We start from the raw sequence: 15,029 nt of genomic DNA on the forward strand, positions 1-15,029 counted from the left end.
TGTATTCTATCAAAAATTGTAAAAATGAATTTATAATGCACTATTAATGTTTAGTTGAAAGGATGCATCAAGGATGAATAGATGAGACTACAGGCAAGATTTTATTCCTTTGAAAATGCATTATGAAGTTTATATATTCCTAATGAATTCCGGCAAGTTCACATGGGCGTTGGTCGTGAATTACAACTGTGAATCACGAAGTAACAAGTTCATTGCTTCACTTCACTTGTGTCCCGCGTCATTGCCAAATCGGTATACATTCGTATATGAAACCACAGAATTTTACTATTCTGTGATGAAACTTTCGTGACATCACCAACCAAAAAGTGACAAGCAAATAACCCAACCTAAACATGGCGTCCGACGGTGAAGATGTTATCACAGACCAAGAAAAAGTTAAAATAGTATCGGATTTCATTCTCCATTCGCCGCCTGGCGAATTTAATGAAGTCTTTAACGACGTACGAAAACTCCTCAATAATGACGACCTACTAAAGGAGGGCGCCAGCGGGGCATTCGCCCAGTACAACAAAGACCAACTGACCCCAGTGAAAATAGAAAACTCCGATAACTTAGTGCTCATCACCGAATACAACGACCAGGGAAACAACAGATTTTTCGACCCGCGAAGCAGGCAGAGCTTTAAGTATGACCACCTGCGAAAAGAGGCCTCCGACTACCAGACGTACACCCCGGATCCAGCGGCGGAGCCCTGGCGCTCCGCTCTCGACGCTGAGTTCATCCAGTACACCAGGAATCATTACCGGGACGGGGTGTGCAGTGTGGTGGGCAGGAACCAAGGGGGCAACGTGGTCTTGACAGCTTGCATCGAAGACCACCAGTTCCAGCCAAAGAACTTCTGGAACGGCAGGTGGAGGTCGCAGTGGTCGATCTCTCTGAATGGAGGATCCGTGGCAGAAGTTAGAGGTGTGTTGAAGGTGCAGGTACACTACTACGAGGAAGGCAATGTCCAGCTGGTTAGCACGAAGGAAATCAAAGAGTCAGTGGTGGTAACGAACGAGGCTCAAACGGCGAAGGAAATAGTCCAGGTTGTTATGATTTATGGATTTTCACTAATATGACACTGATTGAAAGTAGTCATGCAAATTTGACACTGGTAGTTGCACCAATTTGTCAGACCTGCGTACAATAATTTTTTTTGTTTTTTCAAACAATAGTTTTGAAGTATTATTTCAAATTTTTGAACCTTTCAGTTACAAAAAAAAGTTTTCTATATTATTGCTTTTTTAATGGAACTAGTAAAGGCAGTTTTAGTCTTCGATTACACTTGGTGGTTACATTTAAAGCTGGATATGCCTCTTTACTTTCAGAAAAATCACCTTTATATCTGTCCTAAATACTTTCCTCTTTCTTGCTATTTTCAAGGTGTACGTCTTTATGATCAGACAACCAAAAATCTCATTCATAGTAGATTATACTCATCATCAATGCCTCAGTCTCTTTTTTTGTGCTAATAACTCTTATCTTGAATTAACTGTAAATAAGCACTAAAAATATGTTTGAAAAATATCTCTTTTATATAAATTATCTGTTTTTCCGTGCTGGAATACCTCTCCCAATATAATATACTACATAACATACATTGGAAGTCAAAGTTGTCTCTGAATTTTGCACAGGAAAGTAAAAATAATTGAAACAACAGTTGGTGTTGAACTACCATGTTTTAGGAACGTTTGTATGCTTTTAGCTTCTTATCAACTTCTATAGAAACACTAATCATCAAAAAACACTGTTTTGAAGAGTCCTAGAGAAGAATATTCATCAGAATAATGAATGAGTTTCACTTTTAATAAAAGAATATAAATTATATTTATATTCAACTCATTTTCAAATACATTGGGTAATCATTATTGTTACCAACACAGGTCATCGAAACGGCGGAGAACCTCTATCAGACGGCGATTTCGGAGAACTACCAGACGATGTCTGACACCACTTTTAAAGCTCTAAGGAGATTGCTACCTGTCACCAGAACGAAAATCGACTGGAACAAGATCGTGTCCTACAGCATCGGCAAAGAACTCAAAACGCAGTGATTAGTAGATGGGTTTTGACGTGAGAACGGCTATTCTGCGCCTTCTTGTTGCTTAGGGATGTTTTTTGTAAATATTGGTCCGATCTTGTTAAGTTTTTTGAGAGCAGGGATAGCCAATTTAGCGTAATTATGTGAGAGCGCTTATTTTGAATTCATTGTCACACCGAATCATCGTTTCCTTCTCTATTGCAATTTTGCGGTGAGCTTTTTATACTATCTACTATTTTATTATTATTTTTTCAATAATCTGTTGTTTTTTATTAATGTCTTCTATTCGGTATGTCCTTTACGTGATAGGTGCTTGATTGTCTTTAACAAAGAAAAAAGAAGTTTGGCCTATTTCGATTAGTTTTTGTTAGAGTTGCTCTAAAATTCAGCTCTTTCGTTGATGTATCTTTTTTTAAAGTAGATTAAGTTAGATAAAAGTTATATTAACATTGGAGTACATTTTTTACTGTAAAGCAATTTAATTAATTCTATATCTCTGTAGCTTCTTCTAACCCTTTGGCACATCAAAAAAGTATTTTTTTATAAATAATAATGTTTTGAAAAACCTTTTGTGGATTTCTACTTTGTTGCTAAAATATGAAAAAAATTACTGAGAGATAGTTGAAAACTCTTTGGGGAAATGGGTAACTTTCTTTCAGATATACACTGGAAGAAAGGTTTTCCAAAACAACTACAGTTCAAAGACGGATTAAAATTATAATAGTTTCAGTCGATTTTTCAAGGACACCAAAGCTGTCGATATAAACAAACTCATAGAATCAAAAAATGGCACGAAATACAGTGAGACCATTAACTTCATCTCAATCTTTCACCTTTCTGGTAATATTTTTTTGGATACCACAGTAGTTCACTGTTCAGTAGGGTCGTCATCGAAATAACTTATTTCAGTAGATCATTAACTCCCCTTTGTGGCAAAAGCAATAACAAGTATTGATGAATGCCATCATAGATGATGGCGAAACATCAATTTTTGAAGAACTCACAATGTATGAACACCCATATTCCAACGTCTGTGAAATATGATAAAATATAAATTTTGTGTAAAAGGAGATCTCTGAGAAACACTACAAGGGCACAGATTCCAGATTAATTTTTCTTTTCTGGCAAATTGGTTTCTAAGTTTTGGAACCAAATATAAACACTCCTTTAATAACTAATTTAGCAATGTAGTTTACTTGAATTTTGTGATCAATTTACCGAAGGCTTACTATTACTTGTGGTGTGGTGTAGAGTTTTCCAGAATGAGGTTTCAATTTCATTATTTTATTCTTTATATATTATGACCACGTTTACACGGCACCTTAAAGGTGTAATAATTTAGTGAGATTAAAAAAATGTTTTAAAGTAATGCATAATAAACAGAAGATACCCTATGCCTGTTTGACTCGACATAAAAAAGCAAATGTTGGATAAAATTAAGCAGGAAAACATTAAGATTGATCGAATATTTTCCGATTCAGGTGAACTTATAACAAATACTGCCTATTTGAAAACTGCCATATGTAATCAAACACGTTTCAGAACATTGAAGTGTAAGTTTTTGAGCACTGTAGATATACTAACTGACAGCTCATTGACAGGCAGGTTTCATACAGAGGTGTAGTTTTACGCTTGATCTGTATAAATTCTTTCTAAATAGGGAATGTTGGAACCCCAGTTGCTGTTATAATAATGGATGTTATATGCTCGTGTAAAAATGGTCTATGTAGTAAAGAGCCAAAAAAGGTTTTTCCAGAACAGCAACACACTTTTGAATTATTATTCAAACTGTCCTAATACAAAAATGTGTTTCAACACAAGAATTGTAAATATCAAGATGAATTATCTATAATTGTCTTTATAGCTAACATAAATTCGTTTGCACCTGTATATTATAAATATTTTATTTAAAAAAAGTATTGTTCTTGACACTTAAAAATCATTTAATGCCAATTACTACGAAATGAACTACTATTCAACTGACGGGCAGGAGGTATAACCAATTGCCATGAAATAAAAGGAATATAATAGTCAGAGTTGATTTTACGGTGATTATTAGGTTTCTGGGAGGTAGTAAATGATTTTTTGGAGTTCATCCTAGTTTTGGAACAATCAACTCAAAAGCCCTCCTGTTTGTCAAGACGATCTACTAATATCCCCACTAAGTATTATCTTTATTGTTGCGCCTATCCCTGTATGGTTTACGGAAAGTGCAATAATGAACACTAGACCGTGTACCAAAGCTTCATTGATGGCTTAGTTTATGATTTATCATGTTTCGTAATATCAATATTATTTTTTAATTTTCACCCATACCGGGCAAACCATTCCCACGAGTCGCAAACTTTTGAAGATATCAGTTTTTTTTATTGATTTTTATACAATGAATTGAAATCAGTATTATGAGATATATATTTTGAAAAAAAGAGCTGTTTACTGGGTGTATATATATTATTTTAAAAACAACCTCAATTATTTTTGGCGCCCTTTTAATTTTTCAGCAAACTGAATGAGAACTCACATAAATTTGTCCGGTATGGTGATCTATAATATTCTACTAGGTGACGCATTGATAAATATGTCGTCACTGAGGTATTGCTGCCCTAAAATATGAAATGATTTATATCTTGTTAGAGCCGACCGTTGTATGGGTTATTTTTAAATAAAAAACATTGAGTAACTTTCAGCTTTTTTTATTCTTCAACTCCTACAAAAGATCAACTTCTCTTTGGTATCAATGGGTTATTATTTTCTGAACTTCGTAACTAATTTCTTTCTGGATTGTTTTGGAGTTCAGCAATTGATTCGACCAAAAAACTCTTCAAATTCACGAAAATCCCAGGAGGAATCTTCAATTTTTGCTTCTTCCACTCTTGGCATTTCAGATAATTTACATGGAAATGGTTTTTCTCTGAAAAAATTTTGTTGCAGTGCCTACAAAATCATTAAAGTTTAGTTTATGTTTATTATCTCATAAAACAAAAAATAAGGATAAAACGTTGACAGAAGAATTCAAATATGGAATGAAAGAATTAGTATACGTATTTCATTGACACACCAATGTACTCGAGATCAACTAGGCCATGGAATTGAAGAGTTCCACGGTTCAAAACAGGGAGGAGGCTGATATTGTTGCAGGTGCGCATATCTATCATATATCATTAGGGTCACAGACAGAATTGAAAAACTCTTGGAGAAACACAACATTAAAACAGTTTTGGCTATCAGAATTTTAAGAGTACAAGTGAAGCTATACCTATCAACAGTATTTCAATTGGTGTATAATGAAATCAACAGTGGGGAAGCCACTGCAGCAGTGCTTTGTGACTTATCCAAAGCTTTTAACTGTGTCAATCATAGCATATTGCTTCGGAAACTCACAAGATATTATGGTTTTAGGGACAACAGTGATATTTGGATTAGTTCATACCTATACTGATAGAAAACAATTTGTTAGAACTCGTTGGAGAGATAAATTGTGGAGTACCTCAAGGCTCTGTGTTAGGTCCTATACTGTTTCTGTTATATATTAATGCCACATTATTGTGGCATGGCAAGGACAAAACCAGATTACATAACAAAATGTGTCAAGACATGAAAAAAGTGAAGAATTTGTTTGACCATAATCTGTTATCATTGAATACCAGCAAATCAAACATATTAGCATTCAAGTGTAATATACCTGATATCCCCCTAGACAATAACACAATAAAAAATAAGTTCACTTTGAAATTATTGTGAATTTATTTAGATGAAAATTAAAAATGTTCAGCATATTGCACACATCAACAAAAAATTGGGTTCACGATGTTTCGCACTGAGAAACATCTCAAAGGAACTGGGGTTTGCAGCAGCGAAAGTAGTGTAATAGACTCTCATCTAAGGTATGGTATACCCTTTTGGGGTGTTTGCAGTAAACAACTTATGAAGTCGGTTTTGGTCTTACAGAAAAGGGCTATTAATTATGTAAAGCGAAAAGGCGGGATTCATATAAACTTATTTTTTGAGAACATAGAATCCTTATGGTTATTTCAATATTTATATTTGAAACAGTGTATCGATTATACATAAAAATAGGGAGAACTATGAATCTACAGCTACAGCCACATACCACACAAGGCAGTCAAATGAACTGAATCTACCAATCCCAAAAACATGTTTGGTTCAAGACCCGTTGATATGTAATGGAATCAGGATATACAATAAACTTCCTAATGAAGGTCATCTTGAATTTAGGCAGGTTGGAGACTGGCTACCTTACCCTTTGGACTGATTACTTCCCAATGAAATCAAAGAGACTCCTTTTATCATATTTAGAAAGAAATGTACAAAACTATCAAGTGATAAAGCCTATTACCTACAAGAATATTTTGACGATGCCTTGTAATTTAGAATGTGTGGAAATTCCGATTGTGCTGTGTGTGAAAAACATATTTTTATTCGTTGTCCTAGTTCTTGTCATGTAACCTTTGCATATGTGTGTGTATATAGTTTATATTTTATTTTAATAATTTACATTTTATACATTTATACTTCATGTTTATATTAATATTTATTTGACATTGTCTTTGTAACAAGAATTTTATTCTTAAACAATAAACATATTATCAACCAATCAGAAACTCAACAAGAAGATACAACAAAGCCTCAGATCGTTTGGAGACAAAAGAGACGTACTATCAGCAGTAGGGGTATATCATATCCCATGCACTTGTGGGAAGGTATACATTGGAACCAGCAAAGATTAATAGCAACAAAGTTGAAGGAGCTGTGGCAGAACATGCACTCAGTGAAGGAAACCACGGGATTCTTTTTGGAAAGACGAATATCATTGCCCCCAACCAGGGACACCATAAGAGACTGGTACGGGAGGCCACAAACACGGCCTTCAAACCCGAAAAATGTGACACTGAAAACCTCAGCCGCGAAAGCTTTAACCATTTTGTCAACCTAATAATATCTGTCCACAACACAGTTATCAGACTGAATCTGATTTGTGTTAGAGTTGGTACATGAGGTGCTTTTTCCAACTTGGGGATTGTTAACGAGATTGAGCTATTACTAGATGACAAATCTATTTCCCAGTCGAAGGTTTCATATAGCAATCCAAAACAGGATGGAGTCAGTCAAGTCTTAGGCACACTGCTGTTTGGGTTGGACCTTTCCTGCAATGACGAGAAGTAATACACCAAAACCGGTCTGTAAGTGATTTACGCTTGATTTCAGCGAGGTATACTGTTGCTGTTTTAACAAGAAGCATCTGCAAAAATTCACTCAGTGAGGAAACGTGCATAAATGTCGGATATAAAGCTATGTCCAATGGTATAAATCAGGGAAAGTAGTTGTTTTCCGGCAGGCCTTATATAGTGTAGAAACGTCGGAAAAGGTGAATGTTTCGAAATTTCATTTTGAAATATATTTCTCTCTACGACTAGAGAGAGAACACTGATTTTGATTTGTATTTGAGAAATAATATTTATTGCTGCTATTGCATGATATCAGAATTCGAGAGGCTGTATCGATTATAATTATCTTCAAATTTTCAGTGAATTTATTTTTTTTATATTGTTAGGCTTTTCCCGGTGGGTTTACTAATAATTGACCACACTGAACAATAATTAAACTAAACTTTATTTCACTATTATTATAACAAAACACTTTAACTATAACTTCAACCATTATTCAAATTTCTATCGCCTTATAAGATCGCTTTGCACCGCACTGTCCGCGAAACTTGACTGTATCGATAGGCGCGTGGAAGCGTTTATATTTGGCAATCGAAGGCTGTAGAAAATTATTCGGAATTCCATCAAAACCGGTAGCATTATTCTCGGCACGTCTAGAACGGATGCGATTATCGAAGAACCGCGAAACGTAGGATAGCCCTTAGCCACGCCACAATTGGTTTATGGCTACCAGTGGCGGCCGGCGTTATTTTCCTTAGGGCATGATTTATAACAATATATACTTGTTTTGAATGATTACACAAAGCTGATATTATGTTTCAAACGCAACAGAGTTTGGATTATGAGTTATGAGGGTGAATAATGAAATTTCAGACGAATACCTGGTTAATTCGGGAATACCTCAAGGAAGTGTGCTCGGTCCCCTGATTTTTCTATTATTCATCAATAATCTACCTGACTACATAAGTTACGGCGAAGTCTTCATATATGCACACGACACATCTATAATCGTATCTAGCATAAACGAGGATGAAGTGATATTTAAAACAAAAAAGGTCCTCCACAAATTCGATGATTGGTATCACAAAAATCGCCTAATGATGAACCACTCAAAGACAACACTACTAAGATTCCACAGACCCTGTGTCACATTTAGACAACATAGTTTCCTATTCAATTTCAAATGCACAGATGAAACAGGTCTAGATGAAACTCTCAGCTGGGACGAATACATTAACAGCATTTGTTCTAAACTAAATAAACAATACTTTGCCATAAATAACCTGAAAAGCTGCCTGAACGAAAGAGGGCTAATCGCAGTCTACTATGTCCTCGTCATTAGTTACAACATCTTAGTCTATGGGCTAGCAACTTCCAGTAACAGAGTTTTTCTGGCACAAAAAAGAATAATCCGTGCTATGTTCAAACTAGACTATCGTGAGTCCTGCCGAGAAGTATTCAGAACAAAGCAATTATTAACTTTCACAGGTATTTATTTATATAAACTATCAACATATGTTTACAAGAATAAACATAACTTTGAGCTTAATAGGGACATTCATGCTACCAAACACGACAAAAAAATCAATTTAGATTGCAAAAGGTGAAATACTCTAGTTATAAAAAATCACCAGACTATGCTGGTATGCAATACTTCAACATTTTACCAAACGATTTGAAAACTATAACAAGCCTGGCCATAGTCCTAAGTCGTTTTTGATCACGAATACATTTTATAACATTCAGGAATTTTCCTCTCTCTGCAATATGAACTGAGATGAGCTGATGAACTCTTTTTATTCTGTCAAAATTCATGCACTTTAAACATTTACTATCTATTATAATGCTAACCTGTACTTCTATGTTGTCCTATATGACATATTATTACTGTTGCAATGTTAATTTTCAATTTTATTTTTTAAGTTTCATGACCTATCAAACCGATGTAAATTGGTGATTTTATGATCAATAAAAATGTCTGTGTCTGTCTATATACCTTACCTCTTTGGAGCTTAACCTTTTATTTCCGTCATAAATCAGCATTTTACTGATGAGCTGTAATGTGGCATCATCAGCCATTGGCAGAATTATGCTCCAACTTTTAGGAACACTTGGTGAAAATGCTATCTTATTATAATCTGGCAACTGAGTGAGCCCTGGCCAGACTCTTTCATTAGGGGTGCCCAGAGTACTCAGAACGATTGCTAATTGTTCAATGTCTGTTTCTCCCTGGAATGAATATCCAAGTTGAATGTTCATCAACAGCATTCATAATTGAAAGAATTACCGGAAATAGAGGTTGTCTGCTGATCATTTCGGCAATTATACATCCCACTGACCATATATCTACTGAAAGAGTATAAGATCTTGACCCATAAAGAAGTTCAGGTGCTCTATACCACCTGGTAGCTACTTGATGTGAATAAAGTCTAGATTTGTCGATATCGTAGATTCTGGCAAGTCCAAAATCTGCAATTTTTAGAATACCCTTCCGACTTATCAGCAAATTAGCCGGTTTCAAGTCCTGAAAATAGGAATTATGATATGACAATAAGGCTGAAAAGTTCGTAAGCTAACATAGAAAAAGAATTTTTGATAAAATTTGATTTTATTATTCAATATAGTTGTCTTCGAGGGCGATACAATAGTACGATTTGTCTTTAGCCTCAAAATAGGCCTCAGTTTCGACCATTACCTGTTCATCGGCGCGAAACTTTTTCCAGGAGACATTCTCTTGAGGTCTGAGAGCAGAAAAAAGTTACTGGGGGCCAAAACTGGAGAATATGGTGGATGAGAAAGCAATCAAATACCAATTCATGCAATTTTACTATTGTTTTCATTGATATGTGACACAGTGCTTGGTGAAACAGCACTTTTTTTCAAATGGGGCACTTTTTCTGCGATAATAGTGGCTGTTGATGTTTTTTCCTTTTTAAAATAGTCTATTAATATTATATCATGTGCATTCCAAAATACTGATACCACAACCTTGCCAGCGTGCTTCTTTGCACGCTTTGGGGTCGGCTCACCGCGTGCAGTCCATTCAGATAACGATCGTTTTGATCCTAGTGTGAAATGATGGGAGTCATCAACCACTTCTCATCGGTTGATTTTCCTTGAGCAAAGTACGAATAATGTTTATCGAGCCAAGCAAGCCTATGCATCAACAGTATTTTTTTTTCGCCACACGAAATTCATTTTTATCCATTTTCTTCAAGCTGACAAAAATTTCCTCACTCAAAAATTTCTATTTTTTGGGGTTATCTTTTGGGGGTTAGGTCATCTAAAAATCACATGGATTTTATACTAGCATCGCCATCTGTGTGGTAACCTACTAACTTTTCAGCCCATGTAGTATATTCGATATTTAAATCTTTGAATAACAGATAGTCTATATGCAAAGTTTAAATATACTATGGTATCGATACAATAGGAAACTGTATTTCAAGAAGCATTTTGGTGAAAGAACTCAACGGATGAGGATACAAAACTATTCCAAAATGGCGACGATAAAAAGTGATGTGCTGAGCGAATTAGTTTTTTTTCCAGAATAGACACAATTTTTAATTATTATTGGACCTTTGACATTTATATGCCTGTCGGAAATTTCTCAAAGCAATGAATTATCAAAATTTCGACAGGTGGCGTACGAAAATACTATAATATCTCCAAGACTCAAAATACACAAATATTCCAACTTAATAAGTAATGTTTCCTTCAGCGATTTCATTTATGAGCAATCAAAGGTCATTTTGAACTCAAAACTTTGGTGTATTGGTTGAAATGTTAGTTCATTCGTCCATTAAATGTTTTCAGTTTAGTTTATTTCAATTATATTGTCAAAAATACTTCTCCTAAAAGTAACCTTTGGTTGGGTTATTAAAACATTAAAGAGAAATTGGAAAAAACCAATAATAGTTACTCTAGAAACAATATATCTCAAGAACACGGAACACGAAATATATTAATTACCCTGTGCATGATATGATTGTGGTGCATGAAGTTTACTCCATTCAATACCATTCTAGTGTAACTTTTGATTTGGGCGAGACTCAGATTGATTTCATGATTTTTCAGCAGATCGGCTAAAGACCAAGGCAAATACTCCATGACTAGAACAACAGAGCTTCCAACACAGCTAACTTCAAATAGTTTCACAATCTACAAAAATTCGAATCATGCAAGTCCAAGAAAACTGATTTAATTCTTATAATTTTTGTAATCGATTCAGCAGCATTCTGAAATGAAAGTTTACTTACATTTTTGTATTTCAGTACCCGCAAGGCACATATTTCTCTCATTACACTTTTTGGGATACCCAAATTTGGGTTAACCGTAATCTTTTTCAACGCTACGATCGATTCATTTCTCAGGTCTTTGCCTTTGAAAACAAATCCATGAGCACCTTCACCGGCACGACCTAATAATTTATAGTTATTCATGTTCGAACATAAACTACGATTTAGAGGTTATGTTTACATCAACATTTCAAAACCGTTGCTTAGCAACAACTTTGCATGGTGTTTTACTTCTATCAAGATACATACAATATCCCTAATGTGATCACTTGGACCCCTTCCCCATATAAAATATTTTGTCAAAAAATGTTTCAACATCAAAATGTAATAGTGTCAAACTATAATGAAATTATTTCAGGAAGGTTGTTGAATTGTTTTATCGGCATTTTTCCTCCCAATGACTTGATAACTTGTGGTTCAACCCAATAAGTTATTCTATTTTGAATATTCGTTGTTCACAAAAAAAATACTATCAGTAACTTGCATTTAATTTCTACAAGAATTTCACGTGACGCCATTAAGTACTGTTACTATTTTGCAGTGACACAAAGAATCAAGGAACTTGGCCAATTCTATCCTCACAAAGAGAAGAAGACAACTTGTAACAAACTGAAGATAACCTTCAATAAACTGAAGCTAACCTTCAAAAATTAACATTTACTGTTGATATAACCAGGCCATTAGTTTAATTTATTTATTACTTCTGTCTTCGGAAATTATGAAATAATAAGACTATTCAAGATCGTATTGCAATCATGACAGCTGCAAAAGTTATCGTCCAATCTGAATCATCAGGTAAATAATATTTGAGCAATATTCTGCAGTGTCTTTTAGAATTATAAGCTAACAGATTTTCTTTTTATCGATACTTAGATTCCGAAAATGAAAGTTCCCAATCAAATGAAGATTCTAACACGGAAGAGAACGAAATACCCCAGAATTCCTCAGAAGAATCTGATGACAACACAAATGGAGTTGGAAACGCTGGATGGGCAAATGCTATATCGAAAGTTTTGAAAACGAAAACGAAAGGAAAAACCCCAGTTTTGTCTAAGGCAAAAAAATTGACTGATCTGAAGAAAGTAAAAGTCCAACCTGCGGGATTCGAGATTCAAACACCTGACGGTGAAGTAAAAAAAGAAACTGTAGAAGATAACACTGTATCTGCAGAACCACCTAGAAAAAAGGTTTGTCATCTTGTGTATTATGTTTTTCTTTATAGGTAATGGTTAATATTTTGATGACTATAGTTTCAATTATCCCACATACTTAGGTTTCTTGATCACTAATCAATATATGGCACTTCAATCCGTTTTTGGAGAGATATGGCCACTCAATAGCCGAAACTGTAAAAAATCTATTTCAGGACCTTCTTTGTTTCTGGGTAATGAAAGAAAAGTTTTTGTAGTGTCAACTGATATCGGTAAAATAAGCAGAATTAGTCACATCAAAGAAACGTCAAGGATAAAATCCACAGTATTAACAATTTGGACACACATTTCAAAAAATAGTCTTTGATTTGAATTTCTCCACTACCCCATTCCGAAAATTCTATCGATTAGGAAGGAATAAAAAGAAGCACCTAGATTCCTATTCTTAAAAATGATGGTAATAGCCATTTCAGTATTGGAATTGTATAAAAAATTGCACCCATTTCATGTTTTTACAGAATGAGAAAGTTCTATTTCACAAATTTATGAAATCAATGTTGAACTTAAAATTAATAAATGTCACAAGATCAGATTTATTATGCCCAGTGATCCATTCAATTACGAACACATGATCGGAGTACCAAGTTCGTGAGCTTAGTTGTAATAAAGGACCTAGGTATCATTTTTTCCAATTAATTGATGTTCAATCATCACTTACATGACATCTCCTTCCGTGCACTGGAAATGTCGAGTTTTGTTAGGACTGACCTCTCTGGTGATGCTTTCAAAACATTATATTTTTCTTTTACAAGATCAATTCTTGGAACCCAAATCAAAATATTTATATTGACATCCTTGAAAACATATCACATACATTTTTGAGAATATATTATGCTTTCAGATTAGAGGACTTACATGGGGGGAACTATTCACATAAAAATGCTTGTGCATAGATCAGGAATTTTGTTATTGGCAGCACTGATTTTTAACATCTAATATTAAGAGTTCTTAAACAGTGGAGTTCGAGGTGTACAGAGTTGAACCTCATAACGATGAGCAGCCACAGTCCATCGTGTATTTCTGATATGTACCGAAGTTGGTGGAATCATTTTTATGTGAATATGGTTGATTCTCTTTCATATTACTAATTACAGACAGAATAAGTCGATGATCAGAATTTGCCAAAACTATTGGTGAGATAATAAAACTTTTTAGTAGTTCATTGGGATCTTTTATAAATTACAGTAGTCTGTAATAATACTTGTAACGCTAGGTGTATATATACGGTAAAATAGAATTTACCCAAAAATAATTAAATATTTTAAATGATTTTGTTACTTCACTGGAGTCTTCATTAGTAGGCAATATTTGAGAAGTATAAGTCAAGAAATGATGATAATATTGCCAAATTTAACTTAGCTTTGCTTAAAAGACAAAAAGATCATCCATTTTTCTACAGCTTTCTCATTCTTTAACATGTAAACGGTACTTTATCTAGTTTCATAGACGATTATGGAATAGAAAATCATTTGTATGAAAAAGATTTGTGATCTGCAGTCTAATTAAATTTTATTCAAATTCGAATATGTACCAGTATAATAATTAACAATATGCGATTCATTTTGTAGAAAAAAGAGTTACCCAAAATTCGAGTGAAGCCCAACATTTTAGAAAAAGACAGAGAAAGATTATTGCAGAGGATAGCAACAAAAGGTGTTGTTCACTTTTTCAACATAGTGAATATGCAACAGAAAGACATCAACCAAAAACTCAAGGAGGCTGGTCCCTTGGAAGTAAGGAAAGAAAAAGTGATGAAAAACATTGACAAGCGAGCATTTCTAGATGTGCTCATGGGAGAAAAATCGCAAAATATTGACGAATCACTGGGAACGTCTAAAAAAGAGACGAAATCTGAGAAGGAACCAACTTGGAGCGTTCTCAGGGAGGATTTCATGATGGGGGCAAAAATGAAAGATTGGGATAAACAGTTGGAAACTGAAGAAGGAGAAGAAGAGTTGGAAATTGAGTCAGATTAGTTGTAAATATTGTTTATTAAATTTTTATTTTTACAATAGAATTTCATTTTTACCTTCTTGTAAATGAATTTCATAAAATATTCTTCCACAAATCGTTTGTAACAAGTTTCAAACTTACTCAAGTCACTGCAGTGTATTACAATCACTTTTTGTGAATGCGGTTCTTAATATTTTGAAAAGCAACCAACAAATTTGAAAAGAGAGTAGAGAAAAAAGGTATGAATTTGAATTTCGTAATATTGTCAATGGGGAATGTTCCTCAATTTGGTTTATTACAGCAAATGCAAGTTTGAACAAAATCAAGTTGAGTTCAA

At 34.3% G+C, this 15,029-nt stretch overlaps 3 protein-coding genes across 4 annotated transcripts; 2 read left to right on the forward strand and 1 right to left on the reverse strand.

The window, feature by feature from the left end:
• The first annotated feature begins 315 nt into the window (after positions 1–315).
• Positions 316–4,725, forward strand: cpa (F-actin-capping protein subunit alpha). The gene is made up of 2 exons (XM_074180857.1): positions 316–1,049; positions 1,887–4,725. The coding sequence occupies exons 1-2, from the start codon at positions 354–356 to the stop codon at positions 2,055–2,057; spliced, it is 867 nt and encodes a 288-aa protein (XP_074036958.1). The 5' UTR covers positions 316–353; the 3' UTR covers positions 2,058–4,725.
• On the reverse strand, positions 2,794–11,762 carry LOC111517600 (cyclin-dependent kinase 20). 2 transcript variants are annotated; one of them, XM_074180855.1, is made up of 5 exons: positions 11,490–11,755; positions 11,203–11,391; positions 9,518–9,754; positions 9,232–9,459; positions 2,794–4,978 (listed from the first exon to the last, which is right to left on the reverse strand). In XM_074180855.1, the coding sequence occupies exons 1-5, from the start codon at positions 11,670–11,672 to the stop codon at positions 4,838–4,840; spliced, it is 978 nt and encodes a 325-aa protein (XP_074036956.1). In that variant the 5' UTR covers positions 11,673–11,755; the 3' UTR covers positions 2,794–4,837. The 2 variants fall into 2 exon arrangements, with proteins under 2 accessions (XP_074036956.1, XP_074036957.1); XM_074180856.1 differs by lacking the exon at positions 11,203–11,391 and having other exon boundaries at positions 11,490–11,762.
• A 383-nt stretch (positions 11,763–12,145) lies between these two features.
• On the forward strand, positions 12,146–14,756 carry LOC111517611 (RRP15-like protein). Its single transcript, XM_023173814.2, has 3 exons — positions 12,146–12,323; positions 12,402–12,715; positions 14,308–14,756. Exons 1-3 carry the CDS (start codon positions 12,284–12,286, stop codon positions 14,713–14,715), a joined length of 762 nt encoding a protein of 253 aa, XP_023029582.2. The 5' UTR covers positions 12,146–12,283; the 3' UTR covers positions 14,716–14,756.
• The last annotated feature ends 273 nt before the right edge of the window (positions 14,757–15,029 follow it).

Source organism: Leptinotarsa decemlineata, unplaced genomic scaffold (assembly GCF_025532065.1).
Source record: "Leptinotarsa decemlineata unplaced genomic scaffold, Ldec_3_MD MMD2_tig00026307_RagTag_RagTag, whole genome shotgun sequence".
In the NCBI taxonomy this organism is placed as follows: domain Eukaryota; kingdom Metazoa; phylum Arthropoda; class Insecta; order Coleoptera; family Chrysomelidae; genus Leptinotarsa; species Leptinotarsa decemlineata.